Source organism: Bufo gargarizans, chromosome 11 (assembly GCF_014858855.1).
Source record: "Bufo gargarizans isolate SCDJY-AF-19 chromosome 11, ASM1485885v1, whole genome shotgun sequence".
Lineage (NCBI taxonomy): Eukaryota > Metazoa > Chordata > Amphibia > Anura > Bufonidae > Bufo > Bufo gargarizans.
In genome coordinates, this window is record NC_058090.1 from 38,180,200 (window position 1) to 38,205,298 (window position 25,099).

Below are 25,099 nucleotides of genomic sequence, written 5' to 3' on the forward strand. Positions count from 1 at the left end.
CCCAGTCCTGACAGGCCCCGCCCCTATCAGTCAGTGACAGTAAGCTGAGGCGGCGGCCTGTGGTCTCGGAGATGCCGCTGTACGAGGGTCTGGGCAGCGGGGGAGAGAAGACGGCCGTGGTCATAGACCTGGGGGAGGCGTTCACCAAGTGAGTCCCGGCCGGTCCCTTCCTCTCCGGCCTGGCGTCTGTTCAGTAGAGGCGCTCTGGGCCCTGCATACTGCTGGAGGACTGCAGCACCATAGAGTTCTATATAACACTTGTCTGCACTGAATTAGAGTTGTCTATGGCTTTGCATTGATATAATGTAGAATTAAAGGGGTTTTCCACTGTCAGACATTGATGGCGTGTTGCTAGGATACTCTACCAGTGTTAGGTGGGAGACCTGCACCTATCTCCAGAAAGGGTAAGGAGAGCGCACTACTGGCTCCCCTATTCCAGCAGCCCCATAGAGGTGAATGGAGAGGCGGCTCTGTGCGCTCTCTGATCATCTTTTTGGGAACTCCCATAGCAGTAAATGGAGAGTGCTTTGCGCATGCGCAGTATGTTGTCCTTCACTTTAGGGTCCATAGGTAGGACCTGCACCTATCCTAGCGATACCCCCACCATTGTCTGAGATAGAACTCCCCCTTTAAAATAGAAGAGATCTATCCTGACTGGCTCGCCACCGCCCCATTGTGTCCCACTCACTTCACTGGACTTCTGGTTCCAGTCTGTCACCTTTGCACGGATGGGGTCATGTGTGCCATTGCAGCCAATGTCCGCCTCGGTGGTGACGTGTCCCCGAGCGTCATGTCACCTGCTCCTTGGGGACGTGTCACCACTGAGACCAGTCATTGGCTGCAGCAGCGCTCATGACCACGTCCATGTGGGAGGTGACTACCTGGGACCAGAAGTCCAGTGAAGAGTGGTGGGGAGCAAGAACCGAGCGCTAGAGGGGGCGGGGGAGTATAGATCTAGTCACAGGTAGCACTGGGCAGGGGTCGGGAAGGACCACGCTGTAAGTGTCAGTACGGCAGCCATGTCATAAGTGGAATATTTACATTTTGCTGTGGGGCATTGCAGATTTTTGGGGGGGGGGGGGGGGTCAATCAGTCGTGGCAGCGTCCGGCGCATGCGCAGTGAAGTGAGGCCTACTGGTTTTGGCTTTATGATGCTGCAGGATCTGGCTGTGTGACTTCCACAGGTTGCGATCACTGCTTTATAATCTCCATTTTGGTCGCATTTCTAGACTGCGGTCACACAGGTTTTTTTTTTTTTTTTTTGTCTGTGTATTTGGTTGTGTGTAGTGATGAGCGAACTTCTGTTTTAAGTTCGGCGTCTAAAGTTCGGCTTCCGGTTAGCGGAGAATCCCGATATGGTTCCCGATATGGATTCCGACTTCCGTTGTGGTCCGTGGATATCCGGATGCCCTGCGCGTGCTGTCATTTTATTTTTTATTTTTTCACTGATCCATCGACTTGAATGGACCAGTCCTGCATGAAAAACGTATAGAACAGGCTGCGATGTAAAGTTGGTGCCCGCATAGTTGAGGTTCAGTGCGGATGCCCGCCGTTGCCAAAAACGGAATACACCCGGATAGAAAACTCACTAAATAAAACCTAGCACAAAAAAAACACCAGTTCCATGAAATTACATGGAAGTCTACAGGAAATATTAAACGCTGAAGCATTTATAAAAATTTTTGTGGAGGTTTTTTTTCACCCTTGAGGTGCATTTTTTGGGTCAGTGTTGTTTTTATTTTACAAATTGCAGGGTCTCTGCGTCTAGTAGTTTTTCCCTTTTTTTTGTCATTGTTTGTTTTCTCACATAAAGCTCCATTTTTATTTATTTTTTTTGCAAAAAAATACATTTGGACTATGTGATTTGCTTTTTTGATTACATTTTTGCTTTTTTTTAACCACTGTCTTTTTCCCATCCTGCTGTACAAAAGAAGAGACCTTACAGAGGGCACATACTTTTCCCATAAAAAATGCCAGGCATGCCAAGCTCTACCAAAAAATGACAGGTGCTAAAACACTATATTGGCAAAAACGCCTCAAGTTAGGCACTTTTTTTTTATTTTTATATTTTTTTTTGTGGTCCAGACAAATGCCAGGGCCTAAACTGTGTGTGAAGGAGCCCGTAGAAAACTCTACAATCCTGTGTAACGCTGTGGCAGTGCTTCTAGGACTGTATGGGGTTCTCTGGTAAAAAATACTTCCTGTACTGTAAATAGGAGATTGATACTTGCCTGCTCCCAGTCTCTCCGGACCTCCGCGCTGGTTCCCGCATTTCTGTGGTCCGGTCCCCAGACTGTTTACATCCGATGCTGCGTGGTCACATGCTCCGCTGCAGCCAATGACTGGCTTCAGTGGTGATGTACTGCTTGCGGCCATGTCACCGCTGAAGCACCGGATGTAAACAGTCCTTGGACCAGAACATGGACATGCGGGAGCCAGCGCGGACCACCACCAATCTGGTAGTGATGACTTACCCTAAGGATTGGTCACCCAGTAAAACCCCTTTAATCAATGTTGGCTGTTGCTTCTGTGTTGTAAATGGCAATCTCACGAGACAGAAGCCGTAACTAAGACGTTTCCGTTCTAGGTGTGGATTTGCCGGTGAATCTGGTCCAAGATGCATTATTCGGAGCGAAATAAGAAAGCCGGGCGTTTCCAAGGTAATTGTTTTCAGAACCATTGCAGTCCATGGAACTATTCATGTGGCTTTTTTTTAAACTCGCAGGCCCTGTTTTTAATGGCCATTTAGACTGAGGAGCCCCTGTCTAATGGCCGTTAGGGTCCATTCATACGTCCGTAGTGTATTGCAGATCTGCAAATACACTCAGCCGCTATTGCGGACAAGAATAGGAAATGGTCTATTTTTTTCCGGAGCCGTGGACCGCATCCATTCCTGCCCCATAGAGAATGAATGGGTCTGCACCTCTTCCGGATAATTGCGGAACGGGTGCGGACACGTTCTACGGATGTCTGAATGGAGCCTTACGCTATGTAAAAAAATACTCCCCTCACCACAGGCACAGCGGGAACGCCTGGAGGCAGCAGGGCCTGATGCTCCCAGTGTGATCACATGATGTGACGGGTCCTTCTGCCTCCAGTGCAGAGTAGGTGTCCCCAGCGTGCCTGTGCTGAGGGGAGTTTATTTTTATTTCTATTATCTATACTGTTTGCACTAATGAGCGGTAATCTTGGTGGCATAATGAATCCTAGGGGGACGGTTGAGGGGCATTATCTATACTGGGGGCACCTGTTTGGATAGAGTGGTGGTGATGCATGCATGCCCTTTACTCCATTTAGCTGTGTGGGACGAGCACCCGACTGTCTCTGGCAGCCCTTCAGAGCTGATTGCAGTGGCAGTACACATGTATGACCGCTGCTTCATTCATATGGGGAACCTGTTCTTGTGATCAGAGGGGGCCCTAGTGGTCAGACTCCTGCCGATCAGACACTTATCCTTTATCCCTCTGATGGCTAACGTCCGGCACTCCTGCTGTGGTAAAGCTACGACTCCCAAAATGCAAACTTGCTTGAAATGAATGGAGCATGCTGGGAGTCGTAGTTTCGCCACAGCTGGAGTGCCGGAGGTTAGCCATCACTGCCCCTGTTCTCCCTGTTTTTTTTTTTCCTTTCTTGTTGGATCAACATAGAGAGTAGACCATGAAGGCCGATTCATAAAGCCCTTTCACATAGTATAGTAAAAACAACATGTTTTAGGCCTTTTTTTTGTTAAACTTTTTTCTGCATGATTGTGCATCTTTTTTGTATCTTCCTACTGACTTCAGTGACTACAGCTGCAATGAAAACTGCACTGGGAAGTGTAGTGCAGACAGCCTTATTCTGGCACAGAGAAAAGTTTTAAGAAATCAATAGGCACATACTATACCCCCACCATGCCGTTTTCTTGTCTCCTGTAATAACATTGTGCCAGACAGCAGCACATGGAGTGCTCGTTGCCAATACATTCCCTTACTGAGTCCATGGGACGCCATACGGGCTCTGAGCCCAAGAGATTGCCGTGTGCTTCAGCCCTAGAACTGGGCATTGGCTGCTGTTTGGTTATTATATTTCTGATTTTTATTGGATATTTATTAAGCATATGAAGAATAATTTGTTAATATTATTTTGTCTTTCCTTTGCAGCCTATAAAGGTTGTCCAGTATCACATAAATACGGAGGAGCTGTATTCCTACCTGATAGACTTCATTCACATGCTGTATTTCAGGTAAGGTGCTGCAGAACATTAAAGGGGCTGTCACATGATGACAGTCCTGTCCATATGCCTTACTAGGGGAGCCCTACTTATATCCTCCCCCTGGGCTCCTGTTTTTGCAAACTTGTCCCGTGCTTGTGTTACATGAACAGCCATCCATTGGATTGGCCGGCATGTAGTACTGCATTAACGATGCTGCAGGGGATCAGCCTGGGTGGCCGCTGCTTCCCCTCATAAAAACACCTGATTGCCCCAGGGGATTGTATTGTGAGTGACAACCCCTTTAATGGGAAGGTGTCACCAGGAAGTGACCTATCGTTTAAATCACGTTTTTATGTTAAACATATTTATCTGTGTTGTTTTTTTTTTTTTTTTTCCATGTCTCTATCTATGTTAAAACGAAATCCTAAAATCCTGCGGTTTTCACATTGACCACTAAGCCCCTAGAGACTCCCTTTTCTGTAGATTTTCAGCAGACATCTCATTATCATCACAGGCAACATTACAATAACAGATATCGCTTACATCTAGATAAAACAGGTTCCTCTGACCTCCTTTTTCCTGCCCTTGTCTTTCCTGCCCTTGTCTTTTAATTCATGTTTACAGACAGGTCCTGCATGTGGGGACATGGCCGCTGATGGAGGATTCCGTCCATGAGCGGCCTCTATTCACATTTACCGGGGGCAGTCTGCGCATGCGCTAGTTCATCTGTCCATCACCAGCATAAGTGAATGGAGGCCGCTGTAGGACAGAACCCTCCATCAGCAGCCATGTTCCCCGTGCAGCACCGGCACGCAGGTCAGGGGATCTGCCTGTAAACATGAATTATAATTAGAGATGAGTGAATTTCAGGTTATGAAATTCCTTCACGCCTCGTTTACTGCTAAAAGGTGAATTGCGTTATGGATTCCGTTACCACGTCCCATAACGCAATTCTGTGAAGTAATGCCTAACGAAATGCCTTTATTCATTCCGTCATAATGGAAGTCTATGGGCTGCAAAACGGATCTGTCCCGTTTCCGTTATGCAGGGGAGTCCTCTCCGGACGGATCCGTTTTGCAGCCCATAGACTTCTATTATGACGGAATGAAAAAAGGCATTTCGTTAGGCATTCCTTCATAGAATTGTGTTATGGTCCGTGGTAACGGAATCCATAACACAATTCACCTTTTAGCAGTAAACAAAGCGTGAACGAATTTCATAACCTGGAATTCGCTCATTTCTAATTATAAACTGTTAGACATCAGTGCCGATACTATAATGCTTTTTAACAGCTGCATGCATGTGTGTTACCAGCTAGCAATATAAACTGGCCAACCCTTTTAAAGGGGTTGTCTCATCTTAGACATTGGTGGCATATCTCTAGGACAGGGATCAGCAACCTCTGGCACTCCAGCTGTTGTGAAACTACAACTCCCAGCATGCATAGTTGCTCTGCTATTCTCAGAACTCTCATAGAACTGAATTGAGCATGCTGGGAATTGTAGTTTCAGAACAGCTGGAGTGCCAGAGGTTGCTGACCTCTGATCTAGGATTTGCCACCAATGTCAGATAGGTGCAGGTCCCACCTCTGGGACTAGCACCTATCTCCTAAAACGGACCCCAAAGTGTGTGGAGAGCAGCTGCGCATGCATGGCTGCCCTCCGTTCATTTCTATGGGACTGCCGAAAATAGCTGAGCGCTGGCTCTGCCGTTTCCTGCGGTCCCATAGAAGCATATGGAGTGGTGGCTGCACTTTCCATTAATTTCTATGGGACTTTATTTTCTGAACTACCATAGAAATTAATAGAGAGCATGCTGTGCATGCCCCGTGCTCTCACTTTGACTTTCTCATCCGTATCATTGGGGGACACAGGCTTGACCATGGGTATAGCTGTTGCCGCTAGGAGGCGACACTAAGCACAAAAGTGTGAGCTCCTCCCTCCAGCTATACCCTTCCTACAGGGACTCGATAAAGCAGTTTTTAGCTTAGTGTCTGTAGGAGGCAGACCTCCCAGCTTTGCAGGTCTGCAAATTTTTCTTACATTTTTTTCTTTTTCTTTTGCTCTAGCGGGATCTCAGGCAGTCCTAGCTGCCTACACTCCCACCCAGGAGACGTGAGACCAGGAGATCCCCAAGCCCGCTGCTCCTTCTCGGTCTCCAGAAGTCAAGGAGGACTAGAGGTTCCTAAAGCCTCTGAATCCCGCCAGCCTTCGAATCACCAAGGCCGCCCACTACAAATCCGCTCTGTTCCACTGTAGCCGAAGGTGCTGATCCGGCTTGAGCCAGGGGGGCAGAAGACGCCAGACGGGTGAGTATTTTTGGCCCCAAACAACTCCTCTTCTGCCTCCACCCTCCCCCTTTTCAGGTTATCTGGGCTGAATGTCCCCCATGGAGGCCTTGTCCCCCTCCAGGCATCTCTCTTCTCCTGTTAGGGGTGGGGGGGAGCCTCTGAGTGCGCACTATGCCCCTTTGTTCTGCGGGCCCCTTTCTCCTTCTCAGCGTTTCCGGGCCCTTCCTCTCTTCTTTCTTTGAAGCAGTGGGCACAGCACTGCGACCTGTCTTTGCCTCTACATGGGGGTGAGTGGGCAAATAATTACGTCAGAGGGGGGGGGGGGGGACTTTCCGATATTTCCCTGCAGCTCTCCCATGCCAGTGTGTATATTTGTGAAGCCTCTCTGGATGTGGCCAGGCTTATGGCCCGCTTGTCAGCCCTTTTTGTGGCTATTCGCCGTACCCTTTGGCTCTCCTGCTGGGCGGAAGATAATGCTTCCAAGCGGACCCTGACTGCCCTTTGCCGGCAGCAGACTTTTTGGAAAATGTCTGGATGAAATAATTTCTGATGCTACAGGTGGTAACAGCACTCAATTACCACAGAGCAGGGTTTGTTTTGGCAAGTCAAAAAAAGCATAAACCTCTTTTTCGCCTTTTTTGGAGTTTTTCCAGCCCCAAGCGGTCAACCGACAAGTCTGCCCCAGATCACAAGCGCAAGCCTGCCTTCAAGCCTCGCCCATCCTGGTGTCCCCGTCAACAGGACTCCAAGTCCTATAACCCCAAGACCTCCTCTGCATGACGTAGAGCTTCCAGTGCCCTCCGATCGGGTGGGCGGCTGGCTTCATCTGTTTCGGCATGTTTGGCTGGCTCATGTCTCTGCATGGGTTACTGAGGTCATTGCAGAGGGTTACAAGCTGGAATTCAGGTCCTCCCCTCCGTCCAGATTTTTTCACTAGTCTCTTCTGACCTCTCCTTCGGCCGCAAATTCCTTTTTTCAGGCTATTCACACAATTCTGCGGCAGGGAGTGATTGTCCCGGTTCCTGCGCAAGACCATTTTCGTGGGTTCTACTCCAATCTCTTTGTGGTTCACAAAAAGGAGGGGCTGTCCGTCCCGTTCTGGACCTCAGGGGACTCTCAACCGCTTCCTTCGGGTCCGCCACTTCCGGATGTAGTCCCTGAGATCAGTCGTTGCGTCCATGGAACCAGGGGAGTATCTATCCTCAATAGACATCAAGGACGCTTAACTTCATGTTCCCATCTGCGTCAGTCATCAAAAATTTCTCCGGTTCGATGTGGGTCCCATTCACTACCAGTTTGTGGGCCCTCCCGTTCGGCCTGGCCACAGCCCCCAGAGTCTTTACGAAGGTTCTGGTGGCGGTCATGGCCCTGCTCAATGCCAAGGGGATTATGGCGATCCCTTACTTAGACGATATCCTGATAAAGGTCTGTCGTTCCGGGCAACGGTGGACAGCCTGTGCATAGTCCTGGAACGCTTCGGATGGATCCTGAACCGGCAGAAGTCATTTCTTTATCCACCTCAGCAGTTAACCTTTCTGGGCATGTTACTCGACACCTTTCAGGCCAAGGTACTCTTGCCCCTAGAGAAGCTATCCAGTCTCCGTCTTCAGATTCTCCCCTTTTCCCATTCGTCGCTGCATGCGGTCTCATGGTCTCTGCCCTCGAAACAGTTCCATACCAGGACTCTTGAGCAAGACATTCTAACCCATTGGGAGTGTTCCCCAGCCTCCCTGAATCGGCCCATGCGTCTCTCTCTGCTCCGACCTGCCTGGCCCTCAGGTGGTGGTTCGTTTCCCCGATGCTGACGTCGCACCTCTTTCCTTCCTCTTTTTTGGACGGTGCTGGGGGGGGGAGTGTTGGGAAATCTATCTGTTCAAGGCGCTCCCTCCCAATCAACATTCTGGAATAGAGAGCGATCCGTTTCTCTCTGCTGCACTGGACCGACCATCTCCGGGGACAACCGGTTTGAGTTCAGTCCGACAACTCCACGGCTGTCGCATACCTCAATCACTAGGGCGGTGCCCGGCAGCCATGGTGGAGACAGCTCTGATTCGCAGCTGGGCGGAGAGCCATGTTCCGGCGCACGCTGGGCCCCCTTTCCGTCCGTTGAATTCTTAATCTAGTGCTCAGCACTCTCCAGTCTTCACTGTTTGAACCTTTGCAGCAGGTGTCGGTTCGCTTTCTGTCCTACAAGGTGGCCTTTTTGGTGGCAATCACTTCCATCCGTAGGGTGTTGGAACTCACGGCTCTTTCCTGTCGGTCGCCTTTCCTGATCCTCCATCAGGACAAGGAAGTCCTTCGCCCTGTTCAGTTCTTCCTTCCGAAGGTCGTGTCGGCATTCTATCTCAATGAAGAGATCATTCTCCCTTCCTTTTGTCCTGCCCCGTCTCATCCTCGTGAGCAGTCGCTCCACACTCTGGATTTGGTACGAGCCATTCACATCTATCTGTCCCAGATGTCATCTTTCCGGCGTACGGATTCCCTGTCCGTCATTCCAGAGGGGCCGAGGCGAAGGCTGGCTGCGTCTAAGTCCTCCATTTCCCGATGCATTCGCTTGGCCATTGTGGAAGCGTACCGCGACAGGGCCCCGCCCTTCCGGGTTACTGCTCACTTCTGCTCGGGCAGTGGGGGCCTCTTGGGCAGTACATCATGGGGCTTCGCCCTTCAGGTGTGCAGGGCGGCTACCTGGTCGTCTTTGCACACTTTTTCCAAATTTTACAGAGTACACACCTTTGCATGTTTTGACGCTTCTCTGGGGCGTAGAGTTTTGCAGAAAGTGGTTCTCTGAGTGGCTGGAGAGTTTCTTTGTTTATGACCTACCCCTGGGACTGCTCTGTATTGCCCCAAGGTCAAGCCTGTGTCCCCCAATGATACGGATGAGAGAACTAGATTTTTGTACTTACCGTAAAATCTGTTTCTCTTCCGTTCATTGGGGGGGACAGCTCACACCATTCTCTCTTTTACGGGCCTTTTCTGGCCTGCGTGGTTCTCGGTTTGTACATAGTTTGGTTTTCCTGTTTTTTCCTTTTGCTTTTCCTACTGCTTTTGCACTAACTGATTTAGCTTAGTCCCTGTAGGAAGGGTATAGCTGGAGGGAGGAGCTCACACCTTTTGTGCTTAGTGTCGCCTCCTAGTGGCAATAGCTATACCCAAGGTCAAGCCTGTGTCCCCCTAATGAACGGAAGACAAACAGATTTTACGGTAAGTACAAAAATCTAGTTTTTGGGGGCCTGTTCTGGAGATAGGTGGGACCCGCACCATTCTGACTTTGATGGCATGTCCTAGTGATATGCCATCAAATTCTGATATAACACAGCCCCTTTAAGTTGAGACTGTCAAATCAAAGTTACTGACTGGATTGAGGCAGAAATATCGCTGCCCATAGTCATCAAGTGATTAGATGGCTGCCTCTGCTGACATCCGCTCGGACAACAAAGGTAAAGCAAGATGATAAATGGCACTCTGCACAGTCGTATATCAGAGTGTTTTCCTGGCTTTAGCTCCACGTTCAGATGACCTTCCTTGGTTTTCCTGTTTGTCATTAATAATATTCATTTTTAAGTTTTTATTATTATGCTTGTGCTGAGATCACAAGGCCGGACTCGGCACCATGACATTTCTTCTGGAGTGCAGAGAAATTATATTGTGCAGAATATAATACACTTCTATGGTAATCTTTCTCAGTGACATGTAGGTAAATGTTTGTATAATTATCACGTTCAGAGATGAGCGGTGCCACTTAGACACTGCTTATCTCTTCCTGCAGAACCGTCCACCACATATAGCTTTTGCAGTGTTTATTCCCTTGTGCCGACCCTGATTGAATGACACGTACTTTACCTCTCATATAGAAAAGTCTCTGCAGTTTGCAGGACGATATACAGTACAGACCAAAAGTTTGGACACATCTTCTCATTCAGAGTTTTCTTTATTTTCATGACTATGAAAATTGTAGATTCACACTGAAGGCATCAAAACTATGAATTAACACATGTGGAATTATATACATAACAAAAAAGTGTGAAACAACTGAAAATATGTCATATTCTAGGTTCTTCAAAGTAGCCACCTTTTGCTTTGATTACTGCTTTGCACACTCTTGGCATTCTCTTGATGAGCTTCAAGAGGTAGTCACCTGAAATGGTCTTCCAACAGTCTTGAAGGAGTTCCCAGAGATGCTTAGCACTTGTTGGCCCTTTTGCCTTCACTCTGCGGTCCAGCTCACCCCAAACCATCTCGATTAGGTTCAGGTCCGGTGACTGTGGAGGCCAGGTCATCTGGCGCAGCACCCCATCACTCTCCTTCATGGTCAAATAGCCCTTACACTAGCCTGGAGGTGTGTTTGGGGTCATTGTCCTGTTGAAAAATAAATGATGGTCCAACTAAAGGCAAACCGGATGGAATAGCATGCCGCTGCAAGATGCTGTGGTAGCCATGCTGGTTCAGTATGCCTTCAATTCTGAATAAATCCCCAACAGTGTCACCAGCAAAGCACCCCCACACCATCACATCTCCTCCTCCATGCTTCACGGTGGGAACCAGGCATGTAGAGTCCATCCGTTCACCTTTTCTGCGTCGCACAAAGACACGGTGGTTGCAACCAAAGATCTCAAATTTGGACTCATCAGACCAAAGCACAGATTTCCACTGGTCTAATGTCCATTCCTTGTGTTCTTTAGCCCAAACAGTTCTCTTCTGCTTGTTGCCTGTCCTTAGCAGTGGTTTCCTAGCAGATATTCTACCATGAAGGCCTGATTCACCCAGTCTCCTCTTAACAGTTGTTCTAGAGATGTGTCTGCTGCTAGAACTCTGTGTGGCATCGACCTGGTCTCTAATCTGAGCTGCTGTTAACCTGCGATTTCTGAGGCTGGTGACTCGGATGAACTTATCCTCCGCAGCAGATGTGACTCTTGGTCTTCCTTTCCTGGGGTGGTCCGCATGTGAGCCAGTTTCTTTGTAGCGCTTGATGGTTTTTGTGACTGCACTTGGGGACACTTTCGAAGTTTTCCCAATTTTTCGGACTGACTGTCCTTCATTTTTTAAAGTAATGATGGCCACTCGTTTTTCTTTACTTAGCTGCTTTTTTCTTGCCATAATACAAATTCTAACAGTCTATTCAGTAGGACTATCAGCTGTGTATCCACCTGACTTCTCCACAACGCAACTGATGGTCCCAACCCCATTTATAAGGCAAGAAATCCCACTTATTAAACCTGACAGGGCACACCTGTGAAGTGAAAACCATTTCAGGTGACTACCTCTTGAAGCTCATCAAGAGAATGCCAAGAGTGTGCAAAGCAGTAATCAAAGCAAAAGGTGGCTACTTTGAAGAACCTAGAATATGACATATTTTCAGTTGTTTCACACTTGTTTGTTATGTATATAATTCCACATGTGTTAATTCATAGTTTTGATGCCTTCAGTGTGAATCTACAATTTTCATAGTCATGAAAATAAAGAAAACTCTTTGAATGAGAAGGTGTGTCCAAACTTTTGGTCTGTACTGTGTATGTATGTATGTATGTATGTATATGTACACACACACACACACACACACACACACACACACACACACACACACGAAATTGAAGCGAGTTAGTAAGGCTCTTTTCACACTTTGCACTTTCAGTTGTCTGAGCCAACTGCAACATGAACTGCATGTGCAATTCATTCCAGCCTAACCGAAGCGTGTCTTGAAGGGGTTATTCCACAATTAATGTAAAAAATTGAAAATCAGACCTCATACAGTACATGACAATCTCTTCCTAACAAAGCCAGAACCAGCCGTGTACCTCACATGGATCCAGAGATCTCCCCATTCACTGTTCCAATTGTTCTGCTACATTTATATCAAGGGGGAGTGTGCTTTCTTCTGCAGCTCTTTCCCTATCACAGCTCAGGAGGCAGTGGAAGGATGAAACTGAGCATGTGCGTCCTTCTCAGTAAGTCGGACAAAAATGAGAAAAAAAAACATCAGGTGGCGCTATACAGATATATTTTATAGAATAATTTACGGACTATACAATTATTATTATTTTTTTTATTACAGGCAATTACAAAAGTATTCCGATCCAGGTGCTGGTTTGAAAACTGTAGAATATTTTTCATGGGACCACCCATTTAACGCCTCAGTTTTTTCTTTTCCAGGCACTTGTTGGTGAATCCCCGTGACCGCCGCGTTGTCTTGATAGAATCCGTACTTTCTCCTTCCCACTTCAGGGAGACTTTGACGCGGGTTCTTTTCAAGTATTTCGAGGTAGGAAAGTTCACATGGTTGTGACATTCAGCTGCAGACTGGCCCGGAAAAGGACACTTGTTTTACAGGCGTCACTGGGGAGTGGCTGTGGTTTACGGGGCTAATAATGAACATGTGTAATAACAAGTGTTATGCCGTCTGGATTTGGTTTGCAATGAGCCCAGGTATCGTGCCGATTTTAGGAATAAAGCTTTGTGTGATTTTAAAGGCCCTGTCCACATTGAATGGGGCTGCGCTCTGTATCAGAAACACCCCATGGACCAGCCTCCGTTGCAGGCTACGTCCTAGTTGACGAGAAGAATATGCGGACATCACAATGGGACCCGATGGACCTTTTATCAGTCAGTGGAGTCCATCGGGCACTGTTGGTGTGAGACGGATCCAGCCCTCTGTCCTTTTCAGTTTTCTACTTCTTTGACGGAACAGAAAATCGTGAAAAACGACATAGATGTGAACTGATTGCAGTATTGTTCTATTAGTAGCATTGTCTTAAAGGGAACCTGTCACCCAAAAATCGCCTATTAAGCTGTTTACAGTACCTTATAGTGCTGTATAGTCGTTTCCTGATGCACTTTTTGTTAGTTTTGCAGCATGTATGCTCAGTCAGAAATCGATGTTATATTCAGCTGCTGCCCCGTGCTTCAAGTCAGGCTTGAAGTCACGGGGGCAGCGGCCTCGGCGTCTTACATGGCCCTCTCCCCGCCCCCTGCCTCTGTGACTGACAGCCGAAATCCGATTCCGGGACCGCGCTCAACGGCCGCATGCGCAGTAAAGGGCGGCAGGAGCGCGGTCCCGGCTGCCGCGCGTACTACGTGCCGTCTTACTTTCGCCGCACTGCGCATGCGCCCGACATCCTGTATCAAACGCGCCCGCGCCCGGCATCTGGGCGCGGGCGCGTTTGATACAGGATGTCGGGCGCATGCGCAGTGCGGCGAAAGTAAGACGGCGCGTAATACGCGCGGCAGCCGGGACCGCGCTCCTGCCGCCCTTTACTGCGCATGCGGCCGTTGAGCGCGGTCCCGGAATCGGATTTCGGCTGTCAGTCACAGAGGCAGGGGGCGGGGAGAGGGCCATGTAAGACGCCGAGGCCGCTGCCCCCGTGACTTCAAGCCTGACTTGAAGCACGGGGCAGCAGCTGAATATAACATCGATTTCTGACTGAGCATACATGCTGCAAAACTAACAAAAAGTGCATCAGGAAACGACTATACAGCACTATAAGGTACTGTAAACAGCTTAATAGGCGATTTTTGGGTGACAGGTTCCCTTTAAGTAACCAGAGTCTCGTCTTCTTTGGCAGGTTCCATCTGTGCTGTTTGCACCAGGACACCTGATGTCTCTGATGACACTTGGAATCAACTCTGCAATGGTCTTGGACTGTGGATATCGAGAGACCCTTGTCCTGCCTGTATCCTCTTTTCTCAGTGGCTGTATACGTTTCCTTGCTGAAAACCAGTCTTTTCCAGTAATTTATAGGATCAAATATCCAAACCTCCCAGGGACTTTCTTTTTTTTAAATCAGATGTTTTTATTTGATTTTCACAAGCATATTAAGAACAAAGGTAACCCTACCTTCCCTCCCATTCCCAGAGTCTCGTGACCAATTGAGTCCAAAGTCCACGGATCTTTTATGGAGTCCGGCAGTAAATCCTCATACACTCACGATGCATACATCGTTTTTCATATTTCAGGTCATATATCATATTCGTCCCACCAGCATTTATCATCCAAACACTCCATACTCATATCCTCCCTGCTTTTAATATCTAGAAATATCAAGACAACACATTATAGTATAACTGGCCTATGGGTTAAATATACCACTGTAATGCTGCATCCCGGAAAACCACACCGTCTCAAATTTTTTTATGGACCCTCTCTTCTGATGGACGTATTTCTCCATTTGAAACAGATTGTGTACCCTAGCCTCCAGTTCCCGCACCGTCGGCGGCAATATATCTATCCAGTGGAATGCAATACTTTTCCTAGCTTGATATAAGACCCGTCCAATAGCCAGCTTCTTTTTTGCCATGCCCGGCAATATCTCAAAATGCCCTAATACACATATCAAGGGTGCAACGTCAAGGCTTACTTCTTGGACAATTCCACATGAGATGAATTAGGTCTGCATTGGATATGTCACATCTTGGGCAGAGGTAATTTCTCCCAGGGACTTTCTTATTGCAAGGGGTCCTTCTCCTGAGACCCCTGCGGTTAGCTGTTACTGATGAGAGGACCCATTGACTGGTGTCCATTTACTATGCAGTGCTGCCATAGGGCATTTGGAAAAAGCTTTGGTCATAATGGGGGGAGTATAAGTAAATGTGGAGTCTTGTCTGTAGCACTCAGACCACGTCTTAAATAATTAGAGTTGGGAACTAGTGGTTGGGGGCACTGGTTATGGATTGTTAAGTTTGCAGTACTTTTATCCTTAACGCGTGTTAGATATATGAGGGTATTCCAATCCTCAACTGTTGGGGTGCTCTTCCCTTGGGTGGAAAAGCTATTCACAAGTAAATATTGACATATGAAGCTTTGGTCACATCCAGATATTTTTTTCCTGGCCATACATGTGTGACCACCTCACCTGTGGGAGCTAGGGAGTGTCAAAAATAGCTGAGCAAATTCACTCTGCTCTTTTGAGAATTCCATTAGAAGCGCACGCCATGCATGTGTGGTGTGCTTTCCTTCGCTTTGGGAGCCCCGTTCTGGACATGGGTTTAGGTCCCAGAGGTTGGGATCCACACCTATCTGACATTAGTGGCCTATCCTAGCGATATGCCACCAATGTGTGAGATGGGCCAACCCATTTGAAGGGTTGGTCCCATCTGAACAGCCCTTTCTGTCAATGCAGACCCGTTGGCAAATCGCCTGTTAGTGCTCTAGGAGCGGTCACACAAAACTTCCCCCAACAATACTACATTAAAGTCATGGCCATGAGCAAATCCAGTGTGTATTTCTCAGAGGGTCAGAGGATTTCGTTTGGATTTCTGCTGTGGATGTGCCGGTGGATCCCCACAAGGATTAGCCTTATTGTCGATCATTGAGACTAACCCCCTGCTTTTTCGATGCGAACAAATGAGCGATGTAGCCTTATCCTACAGGGATTTTTTTTTTTTTCCAATGCATATGAATAGGGTATAGACTTCTAAATTAATTTGCATTGGATAAAGAGTGACAACAGATTTGATAAGGATTTAAAGGGAACCTGTCGCCTCCCAAAACCATCCCAAGCCGCCTACAGTGCGTTTCTGATGATGTCTTTCTTCCTGAATGCAGATGTAGCAAAAGTACTGAAAACGTTGTTTTATACCCTGCCCGGCGCGCTTCTCCGCACATGCTTGAAGTCAAGGAGGCAGCGGCCTCCTTGCTTCAAGTCACGGTAACAGCGACCCCTTCGCTGTGACTGACAGCGCTTATGCAGAGAGTTCGGCAGGCTTTGCCGAACAGCCGGCTGTCAGTCACAGCAAAGGGGCAGGGAAGGGGGCACGGTTACCGTGACTTGAAGCAAGGAGGCCGCAGGTAAAATAACAGGGGTTAGGCTGGCTGTACAGATTAAATAAATGTAGGCTGAACACTGCAATTTTTTTGGAACTAGACAACTTTCTGTTTTATATGGGAGCCCTCTAACTCTTCACTGGCAGGTGTCTTAATTTGGATGTCAACATGCCCGATCCTTTTGTTCTCAAGCAGATAAACTTCTGCCAGGGGAGTCTGGCAGCAGCTTTCTCTCATTTCAGGACACATGCTTGCTCGACCGAACCAAGCTATGGGGGTGGGGGGGTCAGGAGTGATAACTGCCAGACGAAGATGTGTTCTACTGTCACCTATCTAATGTGTATGTGGATCTCTTATACTAAGAGGTCTCTTATAGACTGTCATTGTGTATGTGATCTCTTCTACTAAGTTGCTCCCTCTTATATGTACAGAGAGATAGAAGCCCAGTTGTTGGAGCAGTGCACTGCCGACACCGGGACAGCCAAGGAGCAGAGCCTCCCGTCTGTTATGAGTAAGGAGGCCATTTTGTTTTAAGTTTTTCTTGCTTTAAAGAGGTATTTTTTTTTAAAAAAATTAAGTTATCCCCCATCCACAGGATAAGGGATAACTATTGGATTGGTGCAGCTCCCCTGAAATGAACGGAGCAGGCGATTGCACATGCAGGCGGCCACTCCATTCATTTCTATGGGAATTCCAGAAACAGCTCTTTTTAGGGGGGCTGCAGGGGGTTCAGGGCCCCCATTCTCGTGATCAGTACACCTTTAACTCTTGTTAATTAATATACATGGGGGGGGGGGGGGGGTGTTGTCACTGAGATTACCTGCATTCATTACCTGAAATCATTGATTTTTTTTTTCTTCTGCACTGTTGTAGGCAGTGTGCCAGAAGAAGTAGTGGAAGATATTAAAGGTAAGGTAATATCAGTACCTTGAAGAACCATTGAAGTGTCATAGTTTTATTGAAATTTTATCCAGTTATTGCCCACTTGGACATACATTTCACACGTATGGCCATTCATCGCCATAGAAATGGTCATAGAACGTGGTGTGTGTGTGTGTGTATATATATATATATATATATATATATATATATATATATATATATATATATATATATATATATATATATATTATATATATGGAAAGCAGTGGATTGTTATAGAAATGAGGCTCCATAATGTAAAATTCCTTGTCATTTCTGCCCATAGAAATGGTCATAGAAAGTGACGTATGTATATGTAAGAAAATCAGTGAGCTTAAAGGGAACCTGTAATCAACTTTATGCAGCCCTCACTGAAGTGGTTGGCAATAACCAGCAGTATAACCAGTGCAGCCTGGGCCTGGAAAAGAGTCACGGCTGGCTGTGCAGAGTCATGGTTATTCATAATCTCCTGCTCTCCCCACCCACCTACTGATACTTGCCAGTTTGTCTCTTGGAGAGAATTGTCAGTCATCCGTGAAGGAAGCGTAAAGTACATGACAGGTTCCCTTTAATATAAAATCCCTTTCCAATTATGAGATATTTGTTTGTCAGTGAATGAAAACACTCTTCTTTGAATACACATCTGCAGAGCTAAGGCTGTTCACATCAGCGCTTTCTTATTTCCGTTCTTCTGCTTTCGTTATAGGAGCAAAAGAACTAAAATAACGGAATTGAGACATTCAGCACTTAACTGAAGCAAAAGTAGCCGACAGACCCCATTGACAATAATGAGATCTGGTAGGTTTCCATTCAGGAGAACGTTTTTGTAGCAGAGAGAAAAGTCCTGCATGCAGGCACTTCCGTTATCGTCGCTCTTCGGCTCCTATCACAGAGCAGAAGAACGGAAATAGGAAAGCGCTGATGTGAAAGCAGCCTAATCCTGCTGTCGACATGACTACAGTCTTATCCAATCAAGGCGATTGCGCTTTGAGCTAAACATCCTGGACTCTAGACTGATCCATTGTAGCAAACTGCCAGCTGCTGGTGATTCGTTTAGCTCAAAGATCATTGCCCAGACTGAATACAGTTATATTCACTTCTCTTAGCTCAGGGCCTAAGGGACCATTTAAACTGCGGATTTTGAGGCTGTCAAAGTCTGCCATGTATTCCTGCTTCAGAAAACCGCCACAGTTTCGGCCGCAGTCGGTGACTGTGGATGCTGCAGAACCGCTTGCGACCTAGCTCCATTGAATGACAGGCAGCTGCACAGTGTGCCAAGATTGGAAATGCCCTTTCTTGGCGCCATTGCGGCCAATCTGTGAACTTCAGTGCTGCCTCCCTCTAAAAACAATGGACGGCAGGCAACATCGGCCCTCAACTGTGTACAGGTTTACACCTGTGAATGTGAACAAGTGTTTTCATTCACTGACTGCAAAACAGATATCTTAAAAAACTGGAACAAAGGACATTGGAAAGTTGTATAATTGTTCTAGTCAGGTGATTAAAGACTCGTCAGGACTGCAAGAATTGATGGCGTATGCTTAGTGCATAGGCCATCAGTATTAGATTGGTGGGTGTCTCTTCTCTTGGGATCAGCTCATTTTAGGGGCCGCGGCGCTACGAGAACCACGTCCCCTTCATTGTTTTCCAGGCATGGCTTGGTTCTTTTAGCTGGGGCAGCTTTAGGCTGGTGTTACCTTTCCCTGGAGGATATTGGTAGTGGTGGGTCTGTACTGAATAGCATTTGTTTGGATATGCCAAGTCCTTTTGCTTACCAGAACTCTTTTCCCCTTTGCGGCTGCAGTTCGGGTCTGTTTTGTAAGTGACCTGCAGCGAGGGCTAAAGATCCAGGCTGCCAAATTTAACATTGATGGAAGCTCCGAGGTAAGTTTTCTTTCTTCCTGAGTTTCTGTTCAAAAGGACTTGTCACCTCTTCTGATAAGTCTGATTTATGAAGTAATTGTATTGTCCTATGAAATAACAGTTTTGGAGCATCTTGTCTTTGGTGGCCCATTGTGCACTTCCTCTGGGTGTTACTGGGAAGGGAAGGTGGATTGCAAGAGGAATGGTAACACCCAGTTGTTAATGCATTCATAAATTTGTTGGAGGAATAACGGAGGAACAGTATAATTTAGAGTTATAAGAATACAACGATTTCCTAAAACATGTCAGGAGAGTGGACAGCTCCTCTTTAATCTACAACCCATACGGATACCTGTCAGGTCTGTGATGCACTTGTTTTCTCCTTTTTTGTTTCAGCGCCCCGCACCTCCTCCTGATGTTGATTACCCACTGGATGGACAGAAGATCCTGCATGTTAAAGGAGCTATCAGGTTTGCTGGTTTGATTACAGTCACAAAGTAGTTACAGCCTAACCTTCTGTATATAATGATACACTATATGGACAGAAGTATTAGGACACCTGCATCATTACATCTCCAGGAGCTTTTATCACATCCCATTCTAAATCTATAGACATGAATATGGAGTTTGTCCCCCCCCCCCCCCCCCCTAAAACAGCTTTCACTCCTCTGGAAAGGCTTTCCACAAGATTGTGGAGTGTGTCTGTGGGAATTTCTGCCCAGTTTTCCAAAAGAGCATTGTGAGGTCAGACCCTGATGTTCGATGAGGGCCTGATTTGCAGTGTTCGTTCTAGTTCATTCAAAAGGTGTTGGATGGGGTTGAGATCAGGGCTCTTCATGGACAAGTCAAGTACTTCCACACGAAACTTACCCAACCATGTCTTTATGCATTTTGCCGACCAGAGGGTGCAATAACGCCTGTACAGGTGTCAGACATCTATACAAGCAGGTTTACTCTCTGACAAAAATACTCCTTATTTGGTCCAGAGCATTGTATTCGCGCAACCTGTGTGGTTTAGTCCCTGCCGCCCACAATATCAACCCTGGAACTGAACACGCCTCACAGGCTGCACTGATACAGCGCTCTGGATCAGCACTGAAGCCAGGCTCCCACTGTAACGGCCGGCATTGGCGATAACTCCAGTGCTACCCTCTTAAAACTGTTATCCAGTAATAGATAATGATGACCTATCCCATTTAAAGAGAAGGGAGTGCTCCAAGTGAGGGCAGCTTCCACCTTATTACACTACGCGTCATCTCTTCAAACAGCTGATCGGTGGGGGGGGATCAGATATTGATGACTTATTCTGAGGATAGGTCATCAATATAGGTTGCTGCACAAACCCTTAATCTCTGTAGATCCGTGGTCAATAGCGGCCAAGGCATCTGGGCAGTTAAAGGAGCAGGACTCCATGTCATACGAGTACATTATAAAAGCCAAATCTTTTAGTGAGACTACAAAAAAGAATAACGTTAAAGTTTATTTTTTTAAAACTTTATTTTCCATAAAAAGTGGTTTTAATTAGTAAGTGGTAAAAACAGCTCGCTGCATCCCTCTATAATAAAGAATAAACTTTATTTATATCGTCCAGTGAACAGTTTAAAAAACAAAACTAAAAATATTGTAAATATGTCATAGTTTTTTTTCCTATTCATACTGCCCCAAAAAATAAATGTTACGTCATAAATTAAATGTACATCTTTTCCTGCAAAATTCCTGGCTCTTGGAATGCGACGACTTAACAAGATGAGCTACTGTTGTGCAAAAGAAGTAAAAAAAAATAAAAAATAAAAACAGTATCACTGTAATTGTACTGATCCAAAGAATAACAGAATTGCGCTAGTTATGCCGCATGGTGAACGTTGTAAATTTTAAAACGCAAAATGAATGGTGGAACTGCTTTTTTCCCATTTAACAACCCAAAAAATAAATGATAATGTTATATATATACCCCACTATATATTACCTCTATATAGATAATGCATGATCCACCATTCTCACTAGATATCAAAGATTATCTACTTCTCCTGACCTCTGCACAGGTCACATAGCGTGCCTAGAAAACTCTCCCATAGATAGAAGTCTGAGGTCCCCTCCTATCTACTGTGTCTGTGGGCCATGTGACTATTCTCAAAATACAGAAAATGCTGACATATTCTAGGCCTAGTGGCCAGTGTAAAAACTGCAGGATTTTAAGATTTTTTTTTAAGTACAGAGAGAGACGTGGGGAAAAAAATAAAAAAAAAAGATTATCATTTTGATGACACATAGCCTTTAAATGAAGATCTTGGAGATATTGTGTGATTTTTACATGATGTCTGCTTTTCATTGATAGAGACTCTGTGGTTGAGATGTTATTCGAGCAGGACAATGAAGAGAAGTCTGTTGCCACTTTAATACTGGACTCACTTGTACAGGTAACGCAGCCTTTCATCATCTGAAATAAAACTAAAAATAAAAAAAAAACAATTCTCTTTAATATCATTGGAGGAAACGGCACCATGGGTACAGGCCCAGCGTCTAGGAGGCCAACACCAGAAATTAAAAAAATAAAGTATTGCTCCTCCCAGCGCTATATTCTGTCCACATACACTAGTCTAATTAGTCTTAGGCTTTATGCACACGTCCAAATCAGTTTTGCGGTCTGCAAACTGCAGATTCGCAAAATATGACTTAAATGGGTCCACATTTTGCGGACAAGTACAGGACATGTTTTGTCTTTTGCAGGACAGACAAACAGATGCAGAAAGCACATAGGAAGTCATCTGTGTGCTTTCTGCATTTGTATGTCCATTCAGCAAAAGATAGAACATGTCCTGTACATGTCCACGAGATGCGGACCCATTGACGTCAATAGATCCTCAACAAAATGCGAACAGCACACAGGCTGTATCCTATATTTTGCAGATCCATATTTTGCAGATCCATGGTTTTCAGTCATGTGCAAGAAGCCTTAGACAAGGGTCTGTAAGAGGCAGACACGACCAGGTCATTTCGAGTAAAAAAGGTCAAATCCTTTTGTGGATGCAGCTTGTTGGAAGACTGATGTGTCTCCATATGTCTCTCACTGCAAGCAACCCCTCTGTAGAGGTAGGACACAGATGGAAGTCTGTATAACTGCATTCATTCATTAATATGTCACCATGGTGACACATAGGTGTAAGTAACTGGAGAACCGAAGCAGCCAGCCTGGACAACCCCATTGACTGATCGGCTGATCACAAGTGGTAGCCCTGTGATGGGTACAGATTTAACATTTCCATATCATGGTTTTGCCTAGTGAAGAGACTTTGTGACTGGTCATTTTAGACTATTGCCTGTTAATGTTCATGTCATCCTTTTGCGTTAGTGCCCTATAGATACTAGGAAACAACTGTCTGAGAACATTGTAGTCATTGGAGGTACATCGATGCTGCCAGGATTTCTACACCGGTTGATGGCAGAGATACGATTCTTGGTGGAAAAGCCAAAATATAAAGAAGCTCTCGCCACCAAGACCTTCAAGGTTCACAGTCCACCTGCAAAGCCAAACTGCGTGGCCTGGCTAGGAGGTAATATATGAGTAATTGACTTACGGAATTATATCTCACCGCTCAAGTTGTCCGTGTTCTCCTGGAGTCATTTTAGCATGTTGACCATTAAAGGGAACCTGTTACTGGGATTTTGTGTATAGAGCTGAGGACATGGGTTGCTAGATGGCCGCTAGCACATCCGCAATACCCAGTCCCCATAGCTCTGTGTGCTTTTATTGTGTAAAAAACCCGATTTGATACATATGCAAATTAACCTGAGATGAGTCCTGCATGTGAGATGAGTCATCTCAGGTTAATTTGCATATGTATCAAATCAGGTTTTTTACACAATAAAAGCACACAGAGCTATGGAGACTGGTTATTGCGGATGTGCTAGCGGCCATCTAGCAACCCATGTCCTCAGCTCTATACACAAAATCCCGGTGACAGGTTCCCTTTAAAGAGGATCTGTCACCAGGTTTATGCTGCCCTGTCTGAGGTCAGCATAAAGTGATGAGACACCTTGATTATAGTGGGTTGTCACTTTTATTAGTCTCCATAAAATAATACTTTACTGAATGAGTTATTGGACTTGGGCCTCAATAACAGAACCATATTTTTGATTGGCTTTGCATGCGTAACCATTTATTTCTGTGGGGCCGCAAAAAATGCGGACAGCAGACAGATGACATCCGCGTGCTGTCCGCATCCATGTGGTCATTCCACAAGTGATAGAACACGTCCTATACTTGTCTGTTTTGTAGACCACATCAGCCATTTCTACCGATGGGTGTGAGAAAATTGCAGAATGCACACAACTAGTAATCCTACTTTGTAGATCCGCAGTTTGCGGGCCGCAACATGGCTACGGTCATGTGCATGATGCCTAAATCTGATAACATATACTCCCCACTTAATCCCTTTGCTGCCATTCCTCACCTCAGTCTTCCGATCCCCTATACTGCTGAGGCCATGTACAGACTGCAGGTGAGGACAGAATGGCTGTGCAGTGAGTGGCGGGGGATTAAGCAGTCAGCTTATATTCTTGTATCATTTTATCAGATTTAGGGGTTCTGGGGAGATTTTCGAATAAGTTGGAGTCCTCAAAATTCATAAACCGCCGTCACCCAGTCCACCAGCTGCTGATTTACAGCGTTCTCCCCTAGCCACTGTGAGAAAAGCTGTCAATCAGGAGGACAGGGGAGAATGGCTCTCATGAATGTGATAAGTCCACCCTCTTCTCATGCTGGATCTAATAAAGTGATTTTACTGAAACTACTGCAAGATGATAAAAGTAAATGACAAACCACCTTTATTAGGGTTTCTGCCACTACTGGACGGAGCAGTATAAGCCCCGTGACAGATTAACTTTTAATAGAGACATTCACCGCTGTTCCTAGGTAGTGGAGCTCCAGAGAGCTGGAAATGGCTTTGTAACCTTTGTCAAACTTTGATCATGACATAATGTGATGACTACTAGTAGTATAATGGTGTATATGCACTGGAGTACCCCCAAGATGTGCACCTGTGCAGTGGATTAGTATACTTCACATGCATTGACATCTCAGCAGAAAGGGTACCTCACTTGCGTTTACGTGACTCGCATTACATGCAGTGATTATTCTCTATCTCTTTCACCATCCAGGAGCGATATTTGGAGCTCTTCAGGATATCCTCGGCAGCCGCTCTGTGTCTAAAGAATATTACAACCAGACGGGCCGTATTCCTGACTGGTGCTGTCTTAACAACCCACCTCTTGAAATCATGTTTGATGTTGGAAAGTCTGCACCTCCAATGATGAAACGAGCCTTCTCTACCGAAAAGTGAAGACCCTGGACCAGAATACAACTGTTTTAGGAAAAAGACTAAACTAGATGTGCAAAAATACCAATATTTATTCTACTTTTCAATGCTAACAAGGCCTTGTGTATATTTGTATTATATATTTCCCTCTTTACCTGGCTTTACTGTAGGTGGTCATATTCCATGATATTCAAAGTGTTAGGAAATGATGTACAATTACTTATGACTTCTCCATTCCCTCATGTGAGTTACTGATCGTACAGTGGACCTGTTGGCTACATGGTTGAGGCAGCCATTATGCGTGCTCAGTCAGTATCCCACCTGGGGCTTCTCACTGTGGAAAGGCCTTTATATATAGGATGTACTCATTATTGGTGAGTTAAATATTGATGTACCACATAAAAACTGGCTGCCTTTACCCATAAGGCTACTTTCACACTAGCGTTTTGGCTTTCCGTTTGCGAGATCCGTTCAGGTCCAAAACTGATCAGTTTTGCCCTAATGCATTCTAAATGGAAAAGGATCCGCTCAGAATGCATCAGTTTGCCTCCGTTCAGTCTCCATTCCGCTCTGGAGGCGGACATAAAAACTCTGCTTGCTGTTTTTTTCTGTCCGTCCTGGGTAGCGGAGCAAGACGGATTCGTCCTGACACACAATGTAAGTCAATGGGGACGGATCTGTTTTCTCTGACACAATCTGGCACAATAGAAAACTGCTATAGAAGACATAATACAACCAGATCCGTTCATGACTGATGCATGCGG

The 25,099-nt window shown here is 46.0% G+C and overlaps 1 protein-coding gene across 1 annotated transcript; it reads left to right on the forward strand.

Moving 5' to 3' along the window:
• ACTR10 (actin related protein 10) lies at positions 1–24,868 on the forward strand. Its single transcript, XM_044272270.1, has 13 exons — positions 1–148; positions 2,588–2,660; positions 4,140–4,222; positions 12,630–12,738; positions 14,039–14,146; positions 15,184–15,251; positions 16,668–16,747; positions 17,110–17,145; positions 18,962–19,041; positions 19,417–19,490; positions 21,356–21,437; positions 22,370–22,571; positions 24,178–24,868. Exons 1-13 carry the CDS (start codon positions 72–74, stop codon positions 24,357–24,359), a joined length of 1,254 nt encoding a protein of 417 aa, XP_044128205.1. The 5' UTR covers positions 1–71; the 3' UTR covers positions 24,360–24,868.
• Positions 24,869–25,099: the final 231 nt, after the last annotated feature.

Excerpts from the sequence above, each read along its gene's own strand:
- ACTR10 (XM_044272270.1), top strand. The coding sequence starts at position 72 with ATGCCGCTGTACGAGGGTCTGGGCAGCGGGGGAGAGAAGACGGCCGTG. Across the intron at positions 14,147-15,183 it reads GAGAGACCCTTGTCCTGCCT|ATATATGAGGGTATTCCAAT; the intron begins GTATCCTCTTTT and ends AACGCGTGTTAG. Across the intron at positions 22,572-24,177 it reads CTGCGTGGCCTGGCTAGGAG|GAGCGATATTTGGAGCTCTT; the intron begins GTAATATATGAG and ends TTCACCATCCAG.